The sequence below is a fragment of the Uranotaenia lowii genome, chromosome 3 (assembly GCF_029784155.1).
Source record: "Uranotaenia lowii strain MFRU-FL chromosome 3, ASM2978415v1, whole genome shotgun sequence".
Classification (NCBI taxonomy): domain Eukaryota; kingdom Metazoa; phylum Arthropoda; class Insecta; order Diptera; family Culicidae; genus Uranotaenia; species Uranotaenia lowii.
In genome coordinates, this window is record NC_073693.1 from 112,290,289 (window position 1) to 112,318,217 (window position 27,929).

Genomic DNA, 27,929 nt, shown 5'->3' on the forward strand with positions numbered 1-27,929 from the left:
CAAAAAAATTCACGTTTAGTTACCTTGATGAGATTATAGTTTTTTGATTTTGTGTTCTTAGAATTTCCAAGGTGGTCACACGGTACTAAGTACTTATTTTTTTACCAAAATCATCCAGCACACCCAAGTTATTCCCAGATATTCGAAAATGGGCACCGATTTGGTTTAATTGCAAGATAGTGCTGCCAACTATGACTTGAAACAAGAGTGTTTGACTATTTAAAAACATTAGTATTTTTTAATTTGAAGCCTGTTTTTTGGATTCAAATTCAGCCTTAAATCTATGTTTCGTCATTTTGCTTCATACTAATTGATGTTAATGGAGAAATCAAGCAGCTCCTTTTAAAACTTTTGAAAACCTTTGAAATTCTAGAAAACTTCTTAAAATGCAGTTATCTATTCGAATAATTCAAAGAAGCATTATTATTCACTTTTACACAGTAAATTTCTTGAAATAATCTTGTTTTTGTTGAAAAACACAAATGGTACTATTCTTATTTCGTATCCTTTTTTCATATTTTTGGTCCTTAACGCCAATTGCTACGTCCAAAAAAGTAAACTAATGCTTGATTTATCCGTTAAATAATTTTAAAAAAAATTGTGGAAGAAAATTTTGGTGATTTTTAATCTTTCATATTTTATCAGGCAAAACACATAGTGGTACTATTCATATTTCGCTCACTGTATAAGTCTCATTTAGTTCAAAATTTTCAAGTCTTAATATGCTTTTCGATTTCTCAAAACTATATAGATCTCATTCGCTCCAAAATCTTCTAGTCCGAACAAGTTTTTTCTGAATTATATTAAAAACTAGCTGACTTTACTCGACCTTGCTCGGGTTCACATAAAATCAAAATCAAAATCAGTCGTTTGACTTCTCGAACATTTGGAAGCTTTATTTGCACCATTATATGAAATTTGGCCTTTGTTTCGCCATATATGCATTCTAAGTTATTTTTTTTATCTTCAAATGATTAAATTGTATTTGGAGTTTATCTTACTAATCAAGATTGATAATCTCTCTATACAGTGGTATAATAGAGTTTTATTTACCTAGACATTACTTAAATGACTTCCGAACTTTGTAGAACTATTTTGAAGACTCACTTAGCATGTTTTTAATTGTAGTTCTGTTTTTCATCGCTTTTTAATTTCACACTTTTTATGATAAGTTCTTTTTACTAATAAGTTGTTCCACTAATAATTTTTTGAAGTTATCGAAAACATTGAACCGAAATCAATTTAATTTGAATTCTTTTTCAATGTTTCTTTTCCTGGAGACAACCATTCCATTAATTATTGTAAAGAGTGATCCATGTTAAAATTCTTGAATTATTTGATTGAATTTGCAGTTCTTATCGGTTATACAATAAGTTTTCTCAAAATTGTAAGATAGAATTGAACACATTAATAACCTAATATATATCCATAATAACTACATCAAACTAAAAACCTTAAATTTAATTATCTAATCAATTCTTTAATCCCCCATTTTCATTCTCTTACGGCTATCAAAGCATTGAAATCGCAGTCTTCAACTTACAACTCTGAATCTAATAAACTTTCTTTCTCTTAGAAGAATTTCAAAAATATGATAATGATTGATTCTTAAAAACTGGAATTTATGAAAATCGGTTCATTTGTTTTCCAGCACTCAGTCCAAATATTTATCCAGCTCAAGAAGTCAATTCACTGTTCAGTGTACTATATTTTCCTGTAGACTCCTAAAGTCCCCAGCGGCAGTTGGGACCACTTTGAAAACCTCTACATTTCTAGTCAAAATATTACTAACAGGCTAGTTGTATTCTACTAGCAATGTTTTTAAGCATCATTGGAACACGTTATGACCATCGCTGACTTTGTGGAATGTGTGAAGAAGAAGTCCAACATCCAAAATAACTCGTGACCAATGCTAAAGAGCGCGGGTCGGCAACCCCCTAAGGGCGGATACCATCCACCCGAAGAAGGTCAATGCTGGGGGTGGTTGTCCGAGGTTTGACGTGGAGCAGAGGATATGTATGAATTCCAACACTTTGCATGTGGTCAGCGATGGGTTCACCCAGATCATGACAGCCCTGCAGAGTAGCTGAAGTCAACGGCAGTCCGTGAACGGTGTAGGATGACTCCATTGCCGGAGAGCATCCGAGTAGTGTGTGTCCGGTCCCTTGATCGAAGATACAAAGATAAGGCATCATCTTCTGAGTAGTGGTGGTCATGGGTACGCCGTAAACGGGTTTAGGATACTCTACCGTCGGGAAGTATTCGAGTAGTTCCGCTTCCTACGGGGGAAACTGTGGAGATAAGACAATACCTTCCTCGTGCGGACCTCGTAGGAAAGGAGTAAATCACTCTCGTGGAAGCCTCTCGAGTTGCTGTAGGATGTCGTGACTGCCAGGAAACGGCCGAGGTCGCAGCGTTCAAAGTTCCGAATGTGGGCCGTGACAGGCGCGAGTCCTGGACAAGCTGCTCTCGATCTGACACATGACGGGCAAAAAAGCTGCGGGCCATAAGTCCTAGGGTGGCCAGCCTATGGGATACAAGAACACTGGACAACGGTTGGAGTAGACTGATCACATTGAGTCGGGCTGTCGAGTAGAGCGCGTCCCACCAAACGGTTACAAGGGCAAGGAAACATCTTCTACATAGCGGATGCGGTGAGAAAAGGATGCATCACCTTCAGGGAGTATCTGAGTAGTGCGGTTCCCAACGATCGTAGCTGCGGGGATAAGACTTTACCGTTATTCGCAGTGAAAATCAATGTGGAAGGGTTATTCTACAATCGGGGTCTACCCACGGGTAGAAAGGCTTTCGAAGCCAGGTGAACCATTCGAGTCTGTGTAGGATGACGTCTTCGTCAGAATTCATCCGAGTAATTCGCCAAGTCCCACACGTGTGCTGTGACAGGCGCGAGTCTAGGATAAGCTGCTCTCGATCGGTCTACGACGAGCATTAAAGTGGCAAACCTCGATTCCTGGAGATAAGAAGTCGTGCGTAGAGGAGATGTCTAGCCTCAAGTCTTCAGAAGGAAAGGTTTGCGCAGTCAACCCCGAGTCTATACGATAAGAGGTCGGGTCTCGAGCCGCAAGAGGAGAGATCAGGCCTTTAATCAACAAGAGGAGGGGTATAAGTGGGCCCTGAGTAGTGCAGAGGAGAGGTCTGTGTACGTCAACCTCGAGTCGATGCGAGGAGGAGTCGGATCGCGTGTCGTAAGAGGAAAGATTACGCCTCGAGTCGCGGAGAGGAGAGGTTTATGTAGGATGGGAATCTCGAGTCATTGCGAGAAGATATCGGTTCTCAAGTCGTTCAGACGAGGAGTTTAGACTTCGAGGTATTGCTGAAAGTGGTCTCGTCTATAAGTATTGCTTGGAGCACACTAGCACGGATATACCACCCACTATTGAAGGATAGTATGTTAAAAAGTTCGAGGTGGGAGCTAGGTCTGCGGCCCCATGTGGAGTTTCGGGAGTAGGAGGTATACACGGAGTATTTGGGGAGTCGTGCGCATTTTCTTCCCTTTGTACTTATGGACCCTGAGTAGCCTGTGGTTACCACCTAAGTGCGTCCGAAGAGACAAGTGTAGGCGGTGCGGTGCGTCTAGTCACGTCTCGACCAGCTGCACGAAGCCAGTGAAGTGCTTAATATGTACGGATGAGTGTGCAAACGATCACGTCAAAGATGGTAATCGTCGTATTCGCTGTCGATACGCTGCTGAGAGTGTCCGTTAAGCGTCGAAACAAGGTTCGAGTGTATCATCAAAGAGACATGTGTAACCGTAGCATGGTCATCTTAAACCAGTGTAGATTGTCCCACCGAAGGGGACTTTCGAGCAGAGTGCGTCTGATCCCACGAGTAAATCTATGAACAAAAGGCAACACCTTCTGTGTAGTGAATCTCGGGAATTCGTCGCGTGCCTGGTAACTCTACCGGTGAGGAATATCCGAGTAGTGCCGTCCGATACGAGTGTAACTGTGGGGATAATACAATACCTTCCATATTTCGCGTTACCTCGGTGTAGAATTGCTCTCAACACCCGTCGAGTCTTTGAGGCGAAGTAGGATGACATCTTAGTTAGGAATCATCCGAATCGTTGCGTTAAGTCTCGAGCGTATGCTGTGACAGATGCGTGTCCAAGACAAGCTGCTCTCGATTCGGTACACGACGGGCAAAAACGTGAGGATCTGAAGTCAACATGAGAAGAGATTGGATCTTGAGTCGTTTAAGGAGAGGTAGGGCCTTGAGTCGTAGAGATACGCGGTCGTTGATATTGGAGTAGATTCGACTTTGAGTAATGCCTTGGAGCGAACTAGCGCAAATAGACCTTCCACTATTATAGAACAGTTCGAGGTGGGAATCAAGGCCAGTGGCCTAAGGTGGACTTAATGGAGGTACAACTTTACTCGCAACATTGTATAATGAGTCGTCGGTAGCTCGCTGTACCTTGGAGTGAAATCCGTAAATGTGATCTACCACCTGAGTTAACAGCTAATAAATAAGAAACGCACGCATTTGTTCTCGTTGCAGTATTTCAGGTAGCACAAGCCAAACGAGAAGATTTGTCGATTTTTTTATATTATTACAAGGACTTCCCAGCAAACATTTATGAAGGTATAACACAGGAACAACAGAATTATTCAAACAAATATACCAGATAAAAAGATTGTATTAAACTTACCAAAATAGCATATAGCTACAAAAGTGGAGGCGATATATCTACAATGACAAGATTCCAACAATTCGATTTTCCAACATAAAGCAAAATAAATGAAAAAAAAATTTCCTCGACCGAGATTTGAACTTCAGTCCTTCGAGTTCACAGTCCGGTATCTTACCACGATGCCAACTCATCAGTTGATATGATCTACGCTATAGCTCTATAGGTGAGATTTTCTTTTTACGAATCGGTCAGAGGAAGAAACCGGAGAGAGTGTCAGTTGAAGGACCGCCCATTTATCGTAAATCAGTTCACTCAAATTGTAAATGTCGAATTAGCATATTCTCAACTTTTTGGAGACATATTTACGAGTAGACTAAACTGCAATCCGATTCAACTTTTTTCGAGCAAACATGGTCGTAAATGAATGATAGGAAATCACTCAATACCAACGTGTTTACGATAGTTATTGAAAATGTCTTAATATTCGATTTGGATTATCATTTCTATTACGATTTCATGTTAGCTGGGTTAGTACGTGCGTCGGCTTTCCAACTTTTCTGCCTTCAAAAACTCTTCGATGCGTCATTTGTTGTCAAAACTAAGTAGAGCAGCACAACTTTTGTACGCTAGACGTACTGCTATTTTCATCTATCTACACTACATACATTGTAAATTAAAAGTTTGAGTTTTTGTTAGTTGACCCATATAACATTGAAATTTAAGGTAATTGTTGTGTCTCTCTTATTGCCTATTTTCAACTGAAAATATTTTGCTCCAGAACTTTTCAACATTGTGTGACAAGAGCTCACATTTGTTAGAACATTCCTTCCGTTGGCACATTGTTTCAAATTATGTCAACGCTTCCAAATCATTAGGTCCAGTGCTAAAACGTCACAAAATGTGTGCCAGTGCCCGTCCGAAAACAACAAATCCACACAACTCTCATCAACAAACCGGCAGAGGACACATTCCAGAATGCACATTCCACACACCATCAGCAGCTAGCCAGCTATCAACAGCATCGACCACAGACCATGTGGGGGCCCCTAGCAAATTAGGAATCGCGGTCTTTGCACAAGTCCCCCACATTAGGGCTAGCCAGCCGGCTCGCTGCGGAATGGGTTCAGTACCGAAACACAATCATAGGTTAGGTCAGACCTCCGGCAACCAAACCAGGCAGACACGGAACTCGAACGGTGGAAAGCATCCGCCAGGGAATATTTGAAGCTTCAGAAACTTTGCACTCAGGCTGCTTCATGACTGCCCGGATCATCATCAGACGGAAAACTTTGGAACCACGCGAGCCCGACCAAAGTGTTGCGGCGCTTTCTGGAAAAGGAGCGCGGCCAAACGTTAATGATGACGGCGGTGGTAAGGACTGTACTCTAAAAAAATCGACACATTTTTTTTCAAAAACTTGTTGAATCTAGGAGAGTTTTGACGTAAAGTTAGCACAACATTTTGTGACAATTTGTAAAGTGGCATTGACAAACATATCAAAAAAGAATTGAATAAACTGAAAATTTTGGGCAACACTAGCGTCATCTTTCTAACAAACTGTGAACTACTTTTTTTCCAAATTCTGGTGAGGGTTCATTTTTGAAGACCCTACCTATACATTTGAGTAAATTTAGCTACCCAGCAAACATGAAACCGTATCAGAAATACTACTAAAGTCGGTGGTGTTGCGAATCGCAATTCCAGCTGCATAGTAAAAAGATCATATAAAATGTTGTCTAAAGTCGGTTTAAATCAGATATGATAGAAAGTCCGCCATGTTTGTAAATTTTAAATCATTTTGCTTCCGCCCGGGCTTCAAGTGAGAAAATCATCGTCATGTTCTGTCTGCAACTAGCAGTATATTCAGATGGCTAAAAATCAGATGACAATTGAGTAGTATTGACCAATGAGAGAACTGGAAAATATTGTCGCTGGCAACGATTTGAAGGCAATGAGAGAAAAATCTTGCGCTCTCTTGCATTCATCCGATAAGTATGAATAAGATGTCGCATAACGCACAATTGGTGTATATAGTTTTCGTCACTTAAGAAAAAATTGAAATTTGTGTATGTATATTGCCTCCATTTTGGTACGTATATGATGTTTCATACTTTCATACAATCTTTCAATACTGTATATGGAACGTATATCAAAAAATCATGAAAATATAGCTACAAAGATATTTGCTGGGATAGTTCTTCGAAAACGCACAGTATCTAAGCATGGGATTTGTCAACCTTATGTTGTTTTCTGAATCAATTTTTCAACAGTCATCCATGCAAACACAAGGAAATATGACATTTTTTTCGAGTATATTCCTTATTGTTGATGACGATGGTAGTAGCATGGTTGACTTGCAGGCCGTTTGGCAACCTGTTGGAGCAATTGTTCTGTACCAACAACCGGCGTTGTTGTGCCACTTCCGGAATAAATTGATCAAATTACGGAAATCAGGACAGCAGCGGGGCCTAGCTATGCGTGCACATATCGTTCTTCCGGGGTTTTGTGTAAACGCTCTTCGATTTTTGCTGGGCGGATGATGATTCAGGTAATTTTGAGATGGAACGATAGATTCTGGTGTTCTGCCCATTGAATTTTAATTATGTTGGTACCAGGAACAAAGCTTAGACGCAAGTTTGTGGAATAATTATGTGCGTTTAGAATCTCGGGCTCAGAAAAGTATACATTCATCAAAAGATAAACTCTCTTTCAGATTATTTATCTTGTTCAGAACCCTCATAAAATTGATTTATGCCACAATTACAAAAAAAACATCTTAAAATCTTTGAAAAACCGTACATCAGAATTTAAAACATCACGAAAAGAATCTATCAATTACTTCTTAGTTTAAAATCAATCTTCATGACCCACAATATCGACATGTCACTCCCCAACAAACATGTGGTTCAAAATTGAAACGCGCTATTCATCTGATTGCTAATTTGGGGTACATCAATCAGCTGTCCAGTGCACGTTTTGATCGGAAACGATGAAAGCGATTCAACGTATCAGTCAGGAAGCATCCGATATCGACAGCAGCAACGAGAAACAAAAGTAGATACGTGATGACTAAATTCAATTATAAATACTGGCGTCACCTGAAAATGACCAGTTCCAAATGAAAAACAAGAAAAATCACGGACCATGTGTTTGATTTTGAACGCAAAAATCAAATGCTTTGATCACTTTCAGAGTAATAAATGTTTTACAAAAAATGCAAAAAGAATTGCAGTAAAGACCTGGCTATAAAAATGTCGAAATGAGTTGACAGACTTATTTTGCACTAGGGGACTTATTTTGGATCACCTTGACTAGCTCTCTGATACCAACTCATCACGAGAAAGTTTCACAAATATAGTTGAAGTCCGGAAACTAAATATATTGCTCCTATTTTTTTTATGATAAGTTGATTTATATATAAGAGAGCTGGACAAGGTGGTCCAAAATAAGCCCACTGCATAATGGGGAAAAAAGTGCACAAACTGCGAAGAAATTCAATATCTTTCGTCTTAATTTACCAAAATCTATGAAATTATACTTTCCTTTTGTGAAAATTTCCGGAGATTTGATTGGACAAAGTTTCAAACGCCGCACAAGCTTGCGAACGGAGATATAGTGCCTTTTTAACCCCTAATTCCCCTTTATTTTGTAAAAATTCCAGAAAAACACTGTTTCGAACCAGAGCATTTTTAACGAAAAAAGACCTATCGTGTGTTATTCTTTCTGACTTATCGAATGAAGGCTGTTTTGGCCACCGCACGCTTCAGAAAATGGAGTAATGACTGTTTTTACCCTCAATCCCCCTATATTTTTCAATTATTTCTGAAAAAAGCTGGTTCGGACTTGATAATTTTGAACCAAACGGATTGTAGCTTGTGTGTTTTTTTTCCGAGCAATCGAATGAAGGCTGTTTGAACCACCGCACACTTCGAAAAATGAAGTTCTGGCTGTGTAACCTTCAATTCCCCTGAATTTTTCCAATTGTTAGGAAATGCATGTTCAGACTTGAAAGTTGAGAACTTTTTGGAACGTATCTTGTGTGATTTTTTCCGAGAAATCCAATGAAGGCTGTTTGAGCCACTCAACCCCCTGGCAACTTGACGTTTCCCATACAAATCGCGTGTGCCAGTTTTTTCTGGTTCTCTGGTTCTGTCAAATAGAAAATCAAGCGACTTAGCAAGTCGGAAGGGCGCATATTGAAATATGTTTTCTTTCAATTGATTCAACAAATGAAAACACGATTCAAATTTAAAATAAGCTCAGTTATACGTAAAGTGAATCTGTTTCCAAAAATTCAGTCGAAGCAAACGGCACATAGACGTTAATTTGTGTGTCCTTTATTAGGTTTAAAACTTCTGCACTGATGATAATAATTCACTGATATACGGCAGTTTTTTGGGACAAGAACTCCTTCCACTCAAACTTTTGTTGACGATCGTACACAATAAATGTAAAACAAAAAATTACCACAACAATCATTGTGTGTTTTTAATAAACTGCGATACATATGAAAATTTTAGAATGACAAAACTTTCAAATTAAAGCAGAACATTTCTCGGTTTATGGAAAACTGTTCCTTTACAATAAATAAATAAATAGGTAGAATATTGAATGAGAATAATAATTTCGGTTGAAACTTTTAATCATTCATTCGAATTATAAGATTTGCTCCACATTTGATGATGTGCCTTTTCCATACGTATGGCTCGAAAAGTATGTAAACAAGGGGTACACATGCGACATCTGCGAATTTTTATCAGACACACGAAACTCGCCAGAAATGTCAAGTTGCCAGGGGGTTGGAGCCACTGCATGCTTCGGGAAATGGAGTTATGGGTGTTTTTACCCTCAAATCCCCTACATTTTTCAACGATTTCAGAAAAAAGCATGTTCGGACTTGAAAATTTTGAATCTAATGGAACGTATCATGTGTGATTTTTTTCGAGGAATGCAACGAAGCCTATTTGACACACCGCACGCATCGAAAAGAGGAGTTATGGCTGTTTCACCTTCAATTCCCTTTAATTTTTCAAAAAAATCAGATAAAAGCATGCACCGCACGATTTGAAATATGGAGTTATGGCTGTTTTTACCCTCAACTCCTCTTCATTCTTCAATGATTTCAGAAAAAAATGTAGGGGAATTAAGGGTAAAAACAGCCATAACTCCATATTTCAAAGCGTGTGGTGATTCAAACAGTCTTCATTGGATTCCTCGGAAAAAAAATTGCATAAGAAAAGTCTCTTTTGGTTCAAAATTTTCAAGTCCGAACATGCTTTTTTCTGAACTTTTTGAAAAATGAAAAGGAATTGAAGGTGAAACAGCTATAACTTCTGTTTTCGATGCGTGCGGTGTGTCAAATAGGCTTCGTTGCATTCCTCGAAAAAAATCACACATGATACGTTCCATTTGGATCAGAATTTTCAAGTCCGAACATGCTTTTTCTTAACAATTTGAAAAATGTAGGGGAAATTGAGGTTAAAACAGCCATAATTTCTGTTTTCAATCCGTGCGGTGGCTCAAATACGCTTCGTTGAATTCTTTGGAAGAAATTACACAGAATACAACCCATTTGGTTCAAAATGTTCAAGTCCGATCATGCTTATTTCTAAAATCATTGAAACATGTAGGGGAATTGAAGTTAAAACAACTGTAACTCCATTTTCCGAAGCGTGCGGTGGCTCAAACAGCCTTCATTGGATTTCTCGGAAAAAAACACACAAGATACGTTCCAAAAAGCTCAAAATTTTCAAGTCCGAACATGCATTTTCTTAACAATTTGAAAAATTGAGGGGAATTGAAGGTAAAACAGCCAGAACTTCATTTTTCGAAGTGTGCGGGGGCTCAAACAGCCTTCATTCGATTCCTCGGAAAAAACCACACAAGATACAATCCGTTTGGTTAAAAATTTTCCGAACCTACTTTTTTCAGAAATAATTGAAAAATATAGGGGAATTGAGGGTTAAAACAGCCATAACTCCATTTCTGAAGCGTGCGGTGGCCAAAACAGCCTCCATTCGATTCGTTAGAAAGAATTAAACACGATAGGTCTGTTTTCGTTAAAAATGCTCTGGTTCGAAACATTGTTTTTCTGGAATGTTTACAAAATATAGGGGAATTAGGGGTTAAAAAGGCTTTATATCTCCGTTCGCAAGCTTGTGCGGCGTTTGAAACTATGTCCAATCGATGTCTGTGAATTTTTGCTGTCTGCTAGCCTCAAACTTGTGCTTAATATTTTGGGGAAAATCTTGCTCACTTATGGTATGAAATAGTATATGTTTTGAGTGAGTTCATCTCAATCAGAAAAATTTAAGACAATTTTTAAGATTCCAAGTTTTTTCAAAAGATCTAATCATCCAATTTAAAAAAAAATGCCCGGATTTATTCACTTTTTTTCGTCAAATCAAAAACAAAAACAAAACAAATTGTAATGTTTTTTTTTGCGTCCAAAATGCAATTTTTGAAAAAGCTTCATTAAAATATTCATTAAAGGAAGTCTAAAAACCTATTTAAAATCTGCTGAAAAGCTTTGATGGATTTTTTTTTAGCAGTTCGTGTGTTTTGATCAAATTTGCACGAATATTGCCCGGATTTTTGGTAGTCAATTTTGAAATCAAATGCCCGGATTTGGCCAGATTTTTTTTTAAATAGCCAGGATTTGTCCGACCCCGATACGTGTGGAAAAATCTCTGGCAACATTTTGACATTAAACTTTTTTAAATTCATGATCAGTTACATCCACTTTAATCCTAAAACATATCAATTTTTCCATCCTCGAGTTTTTTTAACAACTGTTTTTAACAATGGCTAAATACAAAGAAATTCATCGACTTCTTTTTAAAATCATAAATTTATTATAAATTTAAATTTCCATTGTAAAACCAAATCATAATTCCATTGTAAAATAAATACGAAGATCACAAGCTGTTTATGTAAACTGTTAATATTAAACTAATTTAAACTTTTCCTTACATTTGCAGTTTTCAATGGTTTCTTTATTTACTATCATACCATTTTGGATAATTTTAATGTTTATAAGCTAAAAGAAAATGTCACTAAGATTGAAATCAAAAGAGGATCTACCTTTGTAAGTGAGGAATGTTTTTTTTTCAGTACTTGCAGCGTATACATTTACTTTCAAATTTTTTTATGGACAACGTAAGTTTATAATTCGCAAGCTTGCAGCAATGAAAAAGATTTTTTCATGTATGAATTCATTTTTTTTCAAATCTATGTACCAGCTACCATTTTTGGTTGTGGTAAATTATTTTTCATTTAATTTTTACAAAATCTAGTTCAACTATCCAACTAACACTTCACAAAATTTAAAACCTGTACTAATTTTTTCAAATCCTGGGGTCTAGAAAGCTTCGTTTTGGACCAAATTTCATTCATGATTTTTTGCAGAATTGTTAAGTAACGTTCACATGAGTTTATTTGAACTTTTAGGGTTGTATGGGAAAACTAAATATTTTGTGCTGAGAAATCGACATCATTTTGTTGCTGATGGTTTTTGTGCAAATTTATAAATTAAGGAAATTTTACGCTGAAAAAGTTATTAGCTGTTTAACAGGGGTATGTCTTTTCGCATTGATAAACAATAAATTCAATCGACATCACTGCTGGGTGCATAGCGAGGTATCGCATAACTACTTTTCATGCAATACTTCGCGAGGCTCCAGCAGTAATGGCAATTGAATTTATTGTTCATCAAATTCTGCAAAAAAATCATAGATGAATTTTGGACCAAAACGAAGCCTTTTCGACCCCAGGGTTTGAGAAATTCAAAAATGACCTCAAAGTGATTCAGTCTACTGTACTATGATTAATAAATAAGATATAGTTGTTCTCATGAAAAGTGGAGATTTGAGATTGCTTCAAAAATTCGCTGTATATTTGACAATTTTCATTGAAAATGCATAAAATTTGGCCAAAAAAAGAAAAAAATGTTTGATCTAGTAAACGGCCGAGTTTCATTAAAATCTATTGACGCGATTAAAAATAGAAAAATGAGGTTCATAATTGTCCAACAGGCAATTTCATTCTGTTTTGGACGGATGTTTGTATGGAAGATATTGTTAAATTTTTTTTATTGGATTTTTCTTAACAATTTCAAAATTTACCACTTTTAAAATATAGAGAATTAATTCATTCTTGCTTTGATTGGAAATAGGAAATATTTAATAAAGAAGAGATTCTTACGAAAAAGAGAATATATTTAACATATGTTTCAAGATAGTATGTATCATATTCGTATAAATATCAGTTTTTTTGCGGGTCGTTTCATAAACTCTGTTCTTTTTATTTTGAGCTCTGTAAAAAAAATTCTTTTTCAAAACAAATCTGGAATGAAGTATTCCTTAATTACCTACATTTTAGGAATGAATTTTTGGTTTGATGAAAGAAAAATAAAAAAAAAGTTATAACCATATTTTCCATAGAAATATCCGTACAAAAAAGAATGAAATCGCCTGTTGTGCTAAAATGAACCTCATTTTCAAATCAGCCCAACTTTTTTATCACTTCAATCGATTTTAATGAAACTCGATCAGGTTTTAGATCAATAATTTTTACATCTTTTGACAAAATTTCATGTATTTTTAATGAAAATTGTCAGAAATTAATTTTGTGAAGCAATTCAAATTTCCCTTTTTCACGAGAATATCATTTTTTCCAGTCATAGTATAGTCTTCAAATATTGTGGAGTTGGAGTGTAAGTTGAATGATTGAACTCGATTTTGTGTAAATTTAACGAAAAAAAAAAAATCAATCCAGACAGAATGTGGGAAGCGAGTGCGCTGCTTCATGCGATTTCTTTCTTTTTGAACATAACTGTATATCAAAAACTCATATGAGAACATAACTGTATATCAAAAACTCATATGAGAACATAAAATGAAAAAAATAACATGTAAAAAAACTTTTAAAGGGCAACCAATCTCAACTAGGTACTAGATAATACGAACATTAACCGTATTTTTAACATAATTTTGACAAGAGTTTTGATGAAACTTTTTTTTTTTAAATAACCGCGAAATAAGAAAGTTTTGTATCCAAAATAAAAAAGGCGCACGTTTGAGAACCTGGAATAATTTTTTTATCAAGATAACAAACTGTGCAAAACTAAATTTTGATTGAACCACTCTAATGTGACCCTCAAACGTTTTAAAGTTGATTTTTTTTTTAAATGTTGATTTTAAGTTGAAAAAAAAAAACTTTTTAGCATACAACAAGTAGTATTGGACTAAGCAAAAAAGTCGTAGACCTTTTTTTGATTTTGCAATACTTTTCTATGGGGACATTTGAGAAATCGAATATTTAAAAAGCATCTGCAAGTTTGTTTTCTAAGTTTTAAATATTTTCTTTTGAACTTTGAAAAACTTTGAACTTTGAATTGGCGAAAACCCAAGGCCGAATAAAGGGGAGGGCAATAAGGGCAATTGCCCTGGACCCCCCGGCTCAGGGGGAGGGGGTCGAGGGGAAAAAAAGTTTTAACATTAATTCAATTATAATACTTCAATTTCTTCAAATCAAAACTAGAAAATCGGAACCAAAATTTTAAATATAACAACTAAAGGAACTCCGTAAAATAATATCTAGAAAAATTTTCCTCTTACATAAGTTATGGGAGTCTCCTAAAAAAAGAAAAGAAGGAGTTCTCCCGCATGTTGCGGGCTGAGAATATCGAAATTTTGGTATTGAATTTCAAAATTTTCAACCCAATATCTGGAAAAAATAATGTAAATCAAATTTGAAAAAAAATTTAGAAGAATATGAGGAAAAGCACCTCAAGTTTTCATTTTTTTTTATCAATACATGTCAGTCAGGATACAGGACAGGTAAAATAAAGAAAAACATCTCCTCATTTTCATAACACACAAACGTCTTACACAATAAATGTTAATTATTAGGTTAATTTTCCAACTAATGGTTACTGCAATAAAATAGCTCACAGTGCACAGTGGTGCAGAACATCAATCTAGCTGTACGAAATTAATAGCGCCCAGGGATGAAGAGATAGACATTTGATGTCTTCAGCAACATTGTTCAGTTTTACAAGGATCATATTCTAATATAAAAATTTTTGCCGAGGGGTCCACCGATAGCGAGATAAAAATGCTAACTTTTTTGTTTTTCAAATTAGGGATTTGATGTCTTCGACAAAGTTGTTTATCTGATCAAAATACATAAGTTTGTTGAATATGTCAAAGTCCTGTCACATCACCCTCAGGAGTTACAGTCAAAGTAAAAAAAATCTCTTGAAAAAAAAAACAGTTTTTTGAACCTAACACGTTGTCGATTGGATAAAATGGTTCGCTGTCTTCGAAACAAAGTTGCAACAAGCCACGATCTACAACTGTCTCATACATTATGATGAGTTTAGAAGTTGCTGAAGCTCTATAGAAAGCATTTAGTGTATTTTAATGGCAATTTTGGAAGGCTCGTCCATCGAAAAGTGCACATTTTCGCAACACCCCATTTTTTGTGATTATTTTTTATGATAAGCGAAACCATTTCCATTTGAAGTTAGCGCGGAAATCGGTGGAACTAGTAAAGATTTGAATGATTGAAAATACACATTTTATGTAAAAATTACCTATTTTACTAATAGAAAAAAACGTTAAAACATTTAATTTATAAATAAAGTGTTGCAGTTTTCTTTTAAACATTTTGTTTTATTAGAAGACATTTAAATTCGATTTTTCAAATAATTTAAACTCCGAAAAATGAATGGAACTTATCTGTAAAATTTGGTAGAGCACTTAACACTAAACATACCGACACTTTGTATATACCTATTCATACCGCGAGCGGTCAAATGACGGCAAACACCGTTTTCGCTAAAACTCCCTTGTTTCTCAACCGATTTCAATCAAATTTATAGTTTTGAAAAGCTTATAATTCGACTCAAATATGTTTCTCATACAATTTTCAGCTATAATCAATAACTTTAAAGTTATTCACAGTGCAAGAAAAATTTTATGAAAAAACATGCTTCAGGACGAAGGTTGTAAGTCAGTTATTAAGTGCTCGAAAAAAATTTCACTTAGTGCCTGAGAAAGCTGAAGTTAGAAGCTATATGTTGCACATATGGAGAATTTTTTTAAAAAATTTCTAAGATCATGGCCACAAAAAATGTAAAAAAGTTGTGTAAAACCCGTACTTTTCAATCAATCAACTGCCAAAGCTGTTCCTGTTACAGTAGAAAATTTTGAAAAAGTGAATTGAAAAGTAGACGTAATTTGTCACATTTTGGCATCTTTAGATTTTTAAAATACTAAATACATAATTTTTGACGGCTTTTCAAAGGTAGTTGTTTTGCGTACTTTTTATGAATCTGGATTTTCTGAAACAATCCCTACACCCAAATTCAGGTTTGCACTGGATTTTGAGTACGTTAACGTATAGTTTAGGCAATAAAACTATATGTAAAAGAAAGCAAATTTCATGCCGGTTCTAGTGATGTAACTGCATGGGCGGTGCAATGCTTTACAAAAATATAATAAATATATTTCTGAAAGTAAAACTAGAAAATTCGAGCTAATGCTTGTTTGTTTTTTCGTTTCTTTTCATCCGTCTTCGTGTGCAAAATAGCTTTGAGATATTACCACCCACTGCGCCCGTCTGCCAAGCAAGAATTTGTGCTGACTTCTCAAAATTCAGAAACTACTTCACTGTTTTATTTATCATATTTTTGCTAAACATTGCACTGCCAATGCAGTTACACCACTAGAACCGGTATAAAATTTGCTTTCTTTTGCATATAGTTTTATTGCCTAAACCTTACGTTAACGTACTCAAAATCCAGTGCAAAGCTGAGCTTAGGTGTAGGAATTGTCGTAGAAAATCCAAATTGATAAAAAGTTCGAAAAACAGCTACCTTTGAAAGGTCGTCATAAATTATGTACTTCATATTTCAAAAATCTAAAGATACCAAAATGTGACAAATTACGTCTACTTTTCAATTCACTTTTTCAAAATTTTCTACTGTAACAGGAACAGCTTTGGCGGTTGATTGATTGAAAAGTACGGGTTTTACACAACTTTTTTACATTTTTTGTGGCCATGATCTTAGAAAATTTTTAAAAAAATTCTTCATATGTGCAACATATAGCTTCTAACTTCAGCTTTCTCAAGCACCAAGTGAAATTTTTTTCGAGCACTTAATAACTGATTTACAACCTTTGTCCTGAAGCATGTTTTTTCATAAATTTTTTCTTGTACTGTAAATAACTTTAAAGTTATTGATTATAGCTGAAAATTGTATGAGAAACATATTTGAGTCGAGTTATAAGCTTTTCAAAACTATAAATTTGATAGAAATCGGTTGAGAAACAAGGGAGTTTTAGCGAAAACGGTGTTTGCCGTCATTTGACCGCTCGCGGTATGAATAGGTGTACCACATACGTTATTCGAAAACCGTAACACTTAAAAAAAATTTAAAAACGCAAAAATACTTGCATTTCAAAACCAAAAATAGTCCTGTCGTTAAATTTGCGAAAAAACAATTATATAAGGCGTAATCATCGTTTAAAGTTCAAAAACCGTCATTTGACCGCCTCCGGTACGTTTAGTGTTAATTAGTATTTGAATAATATAATTTTGCCATTACAATATAATTGCTTCAACTGGTTCCAAGTAACTGTATCCAAGTATCCAATCTTACAAGCAATTTGCTTTTGTCTTTTCGTTGAGTCATACATTTTAATCGAATTTAAATGCCTTTTAATAAAACAAAATATATAAAAGAAAACTGCACTATTTTATTAATAAATTAAATGATTTTACGTTTTTTCTTTTAGTAAAATAGGGAATTTTTACATAAAATGTGTATTTTCAATCATTCAAATTTTTACTATTTCCACTGATTTCCGCGCTAACTCCAAATGAAAATGGTTCCGCTTATCATAAAAAATAATCACAAAAAAGGGGTGTTGCGAAAATGTGCACTTTTCGATGGACGAGCCTTCCAAAATTGCCATTAAAATACACTAAATGCTTTCTATAGAGCTTCAGCAACTTCTAAACTCATCATAATGTATGAGACAGTTGTAGATCGTGGCTTGTTGCAACTTTGTTTCAAAAACAGCGAACCATTTTATCCAATCGACAACGTGTTAGGTTCAAAAAACCTTTTTTTTTTCAATAGATTTTTTTTACTTTGACTGTAACTCCTGAGGGTGATGTGACAGGACTTTGACATATTGAACAAACTTATGTATTTTGATCAGATAAACAACTTTGTCGAAGACATCAAATCCCTAATTTGAAAAACAAAAAAGTTAGCATTTTTATCTCGCTATCGGTGGACCCCTCGGCAAAAATTTTTATATTAGAATATGATCCTTGTAAAACTGAACAATGTTGCTGAAGACATCAAATGTCTATCTCTTCATCACTGGGCGCTATTAATTTCGTACAGCTAGATTGATGTTCTGCACCACTGTGCAGTGCTAAGAGAGAACAGAGATGCTTTTTGATAAGCATTTCAGAATTTTACCCGGGCAGTATCTGAGTTCATACCGGGTATTATTATAACTTTTCACTTTTCAATCAAAATTATTGAAATTTTCATTGGTTTATAAATTTAAACGTTTTTCCCTATATGCGATACGAAAATCTACAAAAAAAACTGTTGTTGCATAAATTGGACCAATCGACAGTACTGAGTTTCTTTATCGAATATGCATCCAGATGTCTGTCTTAGGCTTGAAATTTGTATTGATACATTTTCAACTGTTTTAACAAAAAATTTATCATCAACTGAAGTAAATATTCTGAATCCAGCATATCATTTTCCAAATGATCATTCTAAAATTATGGTTAATACGATCTCATAGTTGCGTTGCAAATATCATTGAGTGATGTTCTTAACATAATTATTTGTGTTATTTCTTAAGTTACTGAAGTTCAGTTTCATGGTTTTTCTGAATTTCGACTAAATAGGCTATCAATGATTAAATGAAAAACATTTAAAATATCTGTCCGATCATTTTTATAAATCAGAGAATTTTAGCTGGTGATAATGCTATCATAAAAACTGAGAATCAGATTTTGCATTTTGCTGCTCAAATCAGAGTTTTCAATTTTGGGATATTTCTAAACTCTTCCGCAATGTTTGTACGTGATAAATTTACAATTTTTATTTAATTTACCCATGATATTTGAAGATACCTACCAGAAATTATCTTCTACGCAGACAAAATGACTATTTGAAGACAGTATATTGAAATGATCTCCAGTTTTATTACTCGTTTAAATTGTTTTGTATTCTCTGGGATAGCATAGGGACCCCTCAAGAAAAATTGCCCCGGCCCTCCGGTGGCTTAATGCGGCCCTTTTAAGAACTTATAAAAGCTTACTGCAGCATTTTAATGATATTTACAAGATGGAGCTATAGCCATCAGAATAAAGGAACCTCTTTAAAATGCCTAGTTTTTTATTGATATTTTTATTATTAAATAGATGAGCTGGTTAAATTAGCTCTTTCGCGTTTTTTTTTGTTATTTTTACTTCGATCTGCTCACTGTTTTTCCTTTGTATTTTTTGTAAGAATTATGTCTATTTTATACTGGGTTAATTCAAAGCCCGTTTGTGTTATGTTGTTTACAACTATCTATTACAATAAAATTTAGTCGTTTATACATCCGTTGTCGTTTTTTTTTCAAAATTTGAGTTTTTTTGAGAAATGAGATCCAAACGAAATTATATAAAAAGAAATTTTGTAACGTTTCATTGCTTGTTAAGATAAAAAAAATACTATTGGTGATTCCACTTTTATTGATTTTCCTTCCATCGTACTAATTTGTAGATTTCTAATCATAATTTGGCCTTTCTTTCCAACTGTTTTTGTGGTTGGTATATTATCATCCAATAACAGTTTTAAGAGAGTCAGGAGCCGAATATTCTATGTAGTATTAAAGCTGCTCCAAGAGTTCAGATGATTTCAGAAGCCGCCTTGTCAAGTTCGTTAATTTTCAACTCATTTGCAGTGGTTTAAGCCACTTCGTGTTGTGAGTATTAAGTTATGATCAACACTGTAATATTGTTAAAATTTTTGTGATTTAATGTGAATCTTCACTTTAAATATGTAATAAAACAGCTATACTCAATATCTGACAGTAGTTTAGAACTTAAATTTTTCAATTGAAAAAAGTTTAACAAATATCATAAATTAAAAAAAAAATTATCGAAAATATCAAACAAATGGGAAAAGTGAAGGAATAGTTCAATGTAAAATGTAAAATCCTAAGTTATTAGGAAAAACTATTAACGAAAACTTGAAATTTTGACTTGTGAAATTTGTTCGCCATTATTTAAAAAAAAGTTTTTCTAGACCCCCCGATTGATTTTTCTGAAAAGTGCAATGGATAAGGGAGGCTCTCCTCTATACTGTGGCAAATTTTTTAGAGATGTCGATTTTTTTTTATCTAGAAATTGTTCTTAACCAAACAGTGCATTTGCATTTTTACCTAAAGAGTTAAGTCAAAGCAACAAATCACATCCCAGAATTATGTTTTCAGATTATTGAAATGGATCACTAACGCAGATATTTGAAAACCAATCAGGGAGCGTCTCTGAAAAAGGTGTAGTAAAGAAAATTATTTACTAACTTGAACAATTGCTTAAAATTAGGATGAAAATCTGCAAAAATGATGACTTGTAATAGAATTAATAGTAGTACAATTACAGTAATTTTATTTCTCAATACAAACCCAAACATATAGGCGTAAATTTTTATGATATAACAATGTTATTTTTAATCATGCCAACTGAATCATTTACTTATTTTTCCAAGATGTTTGAAACAACCCCAAGGTGGTTGAATTCAAATGTTGACAATGAACAAATACTTCGAAAAGATTTTTGTAGAGTGAAAATTCCATGTTAGTGTTTCCCATGAAATCAATCGTCTATTCTAAGAATCAACTTAACCTCATCTAGGCCTTGTTAGAACCACATGCACATAAGATTGAATACTAAAAACATGCGGAAAAGTGTACGGTGGTGCATATATTTGCCACGAGCCAGTTCTGCAGGTCGAGAAATTAATAGTTGAGACGGTAGTTTTCTTCCATTTTTTTTCTTTGCTACCCTACTCCCTCACTCTTCCATTTGTGGTTCTCGGACTGTTCTCGGTCGGTTTGTTTTCCGGTGTTCTTTTTTGCCCTCCGTTTTCCTGCAGCAGTCTATTTTCACCATACGCTTTTATCCCCTCCCGGACCTCTGTTTCCGACTTCTTCCGGCTTCTCATGACACCTTCACACTCAAACACCCGCAGGCTAGCAGGGCAGAAGAGCGGTAGAAAAAGCAGCCATCATAAATATGGCTTTGAATTTTTCCAACCGTTTCCTGCTTTCGGGTCGAGGTAGACTACTCTCTTCCAATTATAACAGGTGAATGGTTTCATTTTTTTTTTTTTGTTTATTCGGTATGCTTTTAAATCATTTGAGTTTTCTTATTTACGGTGAATAATGTTGTATTTAAAAAGGTGCAATTCATTTCGCAATGGAAGTATGCAGCAATATACTGAGTCGATTTGGGGTTATTTTTGAACTTCTCAAACCCTGGGGGTTAAAAAGCTTCGTTTTGGTTCAAAATTCATCCATGATGTTTTGCAAAATTTTCAAGAAAGGTTTGCATGAGTCAATTTGATCTTTTAGGTTTGTATGGGAATATCGAACCCTTTGGCTGGATCGTTTCTAAGGTAAGATTTCAAAACACTTCAGTTTAGGATTAAAAAATATATATTTCCACAGGAATAGTTGTATTTTAATCTGTATTCACTCACTAACTACTAATTTCTATGCGAACGTTAACTTTCACTACAAAAAATTTCAGGCATGTTTCCAATTTGTCAGAGACAGTAAAAAAATATTCTTATGTCAGCCAAGAAGGGTCAACGGAATTTAAATCAATTTTAAACACGGTTTTTTTGCACAGTTTACACGATTTAACGCGATAAGCACTGTATTGGTAAAGTAAATAGTAAATAGTAAATATCCAAAATTATGTTCAATGAAAACCTCTTCATAACTTTTGAAGTTGGAGGAACCTTAGGTCATATACTTTAAAGGTGATAAGACATAAGACATGAGATAGACATGAGACATGAGACATGAGATATAAGACATGAGACATGAGACATGAGACATGAGACATGAGACATGAGACATGGAACATGAGACATGAGACATGGAACATGAGACATGAGACATGAGACATGAGACATGGACATGAGACATGAGACATGAGACATGAGACATGAGACATGAGACATGAGACATGAGACATGAGACATGAGACATGAGACATGAGACATGAGACATGAGACATGAGACATGAAACATGAGACATGAGACATGAGACATGAGACATGAGACATGAGACATGAGACATGAGACATGAGACATGAGACATGAGACATGAGACATGAGACATGAGACATGAGACATGAGACATGAGACATGAGACATGAGACATGAGACATGAGACATGAGACATGATACATGAGACATGAGACATGATACATGAGACATGAGACATGAGACATGAGACATGAGACATGATACATGATACATGATACATGAGACATGAGACATGAGATAATAGACATAAGACGTAAGATATGAATAGTGAGGTATCTGACCGCTGTCATGTCTCATTTCTCACATCCCACTTCTCATCGCTCATGTATCACTTCTTTGTGCTCTATTTTCACGTCCCATTCTCACGTATTACGTCCTACTTTTCTCTTCTCATCCCTCACGTCTCTCTGCTCACATCTCAAGTCCCATGGATCATCGCTTAAGTTTCGAAAGTCTCGCTGAAGGTCTTAAGTGAAGTGATGTCTCTGGTCCCATGGCGCAGGTCTCAAGTCCCAGATCTTAAATCAAAGTCTCAAGTGTTAGTTTTCATTTGACAGGTCTTATTTTGTAAATCTCAGGTCTCAGGTTTCATGTCTGGTTGTCTCAAAATTCAGAGCTTCGGACTTCGCACGATTTTCGGGAATCGACACGGTTTTTTTAAATGTTACGTTAGACCTTGTTAAAAATCATTGTGTATTTAGAATCAATGATATTTTTTTCCTTATTGAACGAGACCTATTCTGAAAAACTTAACGCGCAGGAATGCCTTAAAAATTTTATGATAGGCAAATTTTTAAGATATGTATCCAAAAATAAGCTGAAAAGTTTTAATGTAGGTACACAAGTTTTTTAATAAGCATTAAAATTCATAGAATGTAATATTTTCCTACACATTTTTGCTTAATGTTTCTGTTTGTTACGTTACTAGTTTATTGGTACAACACTCTGTACAAAACAGCTACCGTAAACTGGGGGAACTTTGATCACTTTTTTGATTATTTTTTGAATATTTTGGAAGAGGTTGCATTTTCGTAACACCTAAATATTTTAAAACCCCTCACTGAGGTGAGGAGTATAGTTAAATAAATGTTTGTTACAAAACCAGATTTCGAGTTTCGGGGTAACTTTGATCACTATGGTTTTCAAGGTACCTCAACATCTTTAAAACTATTTTTATGGTGTCATTTAGCACAGAAGGCATAAATATTAATAGCAGTAATTTTTGTTAGGACTAAAATGATTTTTTTTATAATCAAAAGATGGACAATGTTGCTGCATACATCTAGGGGTAAAAACTATGAACAAGTCTCAATTTTTTTGGCCTCAAAAACAAATGAAATTTTGCCTTCATGCAATTCCATAGGTCCTCGCACTGTTCCCATTTTCTTATTATTCTTCAAATTGAACCATTTGATAGGGTTTTAGATATATTTTCTATACGGGCTTTATCATGGAAAATCACCGATTTTTTTTTCAATATCCAAAAATTCTTACCAAATAACCATAAAAATAACACTTAAACTAAATCTAAACAAAGAAAAAAGTTGAACTTAAACAAACGCTTAAGTTTGATCAGGAGAGATGTTTGTTTGCGAGCCTTCAAAAAACCAGATATTTTAAGATTTTAAAATTTGTGACCGTTCACTTTGGTACGGCTACAAATCTAAAGTCACCTCGGGGGAAGCTAAGCAAATCATTTTAATTAAATAATTAGCAGAATAGGGTAGTATAAATAAAATTTCACAACATATTATTGAAAGCTTTAAAAAAATTGAAATTAATAAGTGAAATTCTTAGAAAAAGCTAGTACGAATATGAGGAGAAATGGCACATTGATCACATCTATAAAAAAAAACACATCACTCTAGGAATTGTAATCAGCCGTTTAACAACACTACACTTACAACACACCCCTGAAGACGCCTGAACACGTCTAATACGCAATTTAGACGAGTTCTGGAAAAATCATGCCCAAGAGGAAAAACAAGGGGCATTTCCTCTTCCACTTGGATCTGAACCCTGGAAGGAGGAACACCTACACAATATATCTGGTGTAAAGTTTTTATCATCTCCCAAAACCACGCGTCTCGGAAGAATTTAAAAGAGTTCGCGAGTGGTTCTAAAAGTGGTTCAAGTGTTGAACGGATTCAGGCGGAGGCCACGAAAAGCCATACCTGTCGTGCACTGCCTAAAGGAATCCAAGATCGGGACTGAAGCCGCGATATCGCCAACATATATCGGGCACAGTCACTGGCAAGACCACATGGTCGTGGTTTCTGGTTAAGGAGGAAGGCAATCGTTGAGAGGAAGGGTTTTCCCCAATATCCCTTGGCCAACTAGTACGGTTGTTACGGGCGGGAACTGCTCCCACGGCACAAATACGGTAGAGCGGTTTCCAGGACTGGTACGGAAGACGATCCAAAACACGATTCCCCGGGTGGCCACGAGCGCTGTGGCTTGGCTAGAAGACGGATCCTGGAAGCGGAGCGAACATCGTTGGGCCCATACACGTCACACCACACACCGTAGGTTTCGTAAGTACCTCTGTAAAAATTTGAGAATAGGGAACTAAGGACAGTTAGGGAACTAGGGAAAGTGCCAAATTAACAGTTTCGACATTTAAATAAAATGATTTGCGTTTGGCCAAAAACATTACAATTCTCGTATTGTTCTTGCAAGCCGACCCTGAGTGATCTTAAAGGAGTCCTTGTGATTGAGCGGGCGTAACACAAGGGATTGTTACAAATTACATTTTAATAAATATCAAAATATTCAAATAAAAACCAAATTTAGCTTATTTGTTACTCTATTTATAGGCTTTCAAACGTAAAAAATGTCATGGTGATCAAAGTTACCCCGGTGATCAAAATTCCCCCAGTTTACAGTACTTCAACTTTACTAAAGCTTTAACCCTTTGGGCGCTTTGGATAAACACCATTTTCTCACCGAATGTGCAGGTTAAGTGAAGAATCATTGCACAAAATTTGAAGAAAATCGATTGACTTAGTAGTTTTTGCTTGGCAGATCAAACGCTGCACAAAAGTCGTTTTATTTCGAATTTTAAACATATAAATTTTCGAATAAGTAAAGTGGATTACTGGTGATATACTGGGAACAAAAAAAAACGTTTCGAAAAACGGCATGTTTTGATCCTCTGGCGCAAAGTGTTATGTCAACCCATTGTTGAAGGCAAAACTGAAAATTTCAAAAATTTCAATATTTAAACTTTTGAGGGATGGTACCCATCCATTAAAGAAATATTTAACAAAATAAGATCGTTTGGGTTTGTGATCAATGAGGTAGAGAAATTCCATGTATTTTTTAATCATTTCTTGTTTTTCATTTGCACCCTATGTGTTTTTATCTTCTCAATGGAGACTCTATGATCCACCTCAAACCCCACATACATCAAATGGATAATTTAAGAAGCCCAAAGTTATGCATCTTTTGTTCTTGAACTTAAAGTGTAAATAAATATTTCTATTTTAAAAAAGTGAAAAAGCTCGTTGGAAGGAAAGAAAAGGGTTAAGGCGGCATCCATAAATTACGTAACGCAAAAAATGCACTTTTTTGACCCCCTCCCCCCCGGATGTCACAAATCGTAACGCTTCGACGTACCTCCCTATGAAAATTACGTAACGCTAATAATTACCCCCCCCCCCCCTCATCTTCTCATGTTTTAAATACTGATTTTCGAAGGTAAAAAAGATTTTAACATACAATTTTTAAACGTTCTTAAAAACGGAATTAATATCTATCCAAATCGCTTCTTAGTACTCATTGATGATAGCTCTCTGATAAAATAAGTTAATTGCTCCATTACGACGGGCTATGTGCATCTTAAATCTTAACTGATGATCTACATTGAGGAGCAAAACTTATTATGCAAGCGAAATATACTCCACTTAGTAATATTCGTCGGAATAATCAAAACTGCATTTTTTTAATCAATTGCAAAAAATAGTTAAATTTCCGTCTTAAGGTTGAATTGAGTTATTAGGGGTAAATGTACTTAATATTCGGTTTTCAAATGGTTATTTCACGGATATTCAATACACATTTTAAGGAGTCTATCTCAGAATCTTTAAAGAGGAAAGATTACAAACCAGTTTCAATCATGTTGAAGCTTACAAAATTTTAAGCTGAGTTTGGTTTGCTTATCATTCTGCAAAAATTGCATGACATCAAAATAGCTACGATTAAACTGAATTTTTGTCAGGAAAAAATCGTTACGTAACGATGAGCATACCTCCCCCCTCCCCTATGTCACAATTCGTAACGCTCGAGCATACTCCCTCCCCCCCAGGAGCGTTACGTAATTTATGGATGCCCCCTAAGCTTGTTAATTTTTCATAATAATTTCTTGATACTTGGAAAAAGTAACGAGGTTGTGAAAACCCATTTTGTCCAAAACCAACGACTGCATTTATTTCTCAAGAGCGACATCCCAAAACAAAAGCCCAAATTACTTGAAGCAGATTGCACTTCCGTCACGTCTGTTCGTGACGTTATCTGGCTTTTGTTTTGCGGCCACAGGTAACGGATTTTTCGAGTTTTTTCGATAGGATATGCAGCTAACAAATGGCAGGGAAGCAATCAATTGCAGCCGAATACCTAAATACTACTCCTGTATCGGGATTTAAAGCTTCCTCCTGTGAGTACGAGGAGAATAGAGCAGGAAGCAAAACCAACCGAATAGTGTGAACAGTGAAAAAAAAAATACTAGGAAAGGGTGCTTGGAAAGCGATAGTGCACAGATGTTTGTCCAACAGGAGCTTTCCTATGGACATGACCAGGTCAGGTGTAAAAGTAAGGCTGGATTCAAGAGGAACCTAACAAAAGAACTATTAGAGGAAGGTATAGGCAAATATAGAGGTAGATAGAAAGACACAATATGCAGCAGCTACACTCTTCCCGGGTCACTAACACTTACCGATTCCGCGCATCGAGTAGACCATGGCCGTCGGCGGGAAAGGACACATGGGCGGCGGGCTGTCGGAGGCGGGCAGCACATGGTAGGAACTGGCTGTGGCCACCCCCACGCCACTGGTGCTGCCCTCCGAATCCGAGTGGGAGTTCGTATCCAGGCGCATGTAGGTGGCCACTTTGGACTGCATTTCGATTGGAAGCTAGAAGTAGGGAGCAGGATTTTTTTTCAGCCACCATTCGTTGTTGTTAGTCGTAGTCGGAGCCCATTTGTTTTGGCCACCCCCCGAGGGTACAGACAGAATAAAACCGTACCGGACGGATTCAAATAGACACAGAGAGAGATAGAGAGAGACAAAGAATAGAAGTTTTAATTTTTGATTGGAACTCTTTGTCTATATTTGGAATTGTAAAGCCCTTCAGGAACTGGAATAGATTGGGGATCAGGGCATTCGGGGAATGGTGTAACACTAGGGGCCGGATAAATGATGGGAATGATCCAGTGGGATTATTGTTTGCATGACTTACCGACGAGAGTTTTGGCGAAACGAAGCTGTCTGGTTTGCACTGGAGCAGCTGGATGGCGACACTCATATCCGTTTTGTACCGTTCCTGGAAGAAAAAAGGAGGAAGCGATCCATTTATTAGCAAACTCGCTGTACTAGTTGGAAAATAGTTTCAGAAGACATGGCACAATGGAAATATGTATGAAACTCCATTTGAAGTTTAGTTTTGGAATATATTATGAATATTTACAGGGAGGCAATGTAAAAGTGATACACTTATTTCATTAAACTCAAACCAGTTTTTATTTCTCATCGAAATCGATTTGAATATTATCTATAAGAACGCAGATTATAACACGTTTGTCACCATGCTCTTTTTGGTAGTTTCACTAAACGTCGTGACTGACCGACCTTTTTCTAAATCCAACTTTTATTTTTTCACCATTTTTTTTCGAGACTTAAAAAAACGTCCCG

At 35.7% G+C, this 27,929-nt stretch overlaps 1 protein-coding gene across 1 annotated transcript in view; it reads right to left on the minus strand.

Moving 5' to 3' along the window:
* Positions 1-27,556, minus strand: part of LOC129752650 (hybrid signal transduction histidine kinase A-like) — a 62,269-nt gene extending 34,713 nt beyond the window's left edge. Inside the window, exons 1-2 of the mRNA XM_055748421.1 lie at positions 27,478-27,556; positions 26,957-27,152 (exon numbers count right to left, since the gene is read on the minus strand). Coding sequence (XP_055604396.1) covers positions 26,957-27,152; positions 27,478-27,543 — 262 coding nt within the window. The 5' untranslated portion in view covers positions 27,544-27,556. The remainder of the gene's footprint in view (positions 1-26,956; positions 27,153-27,477) is intronic.
* Between the last annotated feature and the right edge of the window lie 373 nt (positions 27,557-27,929).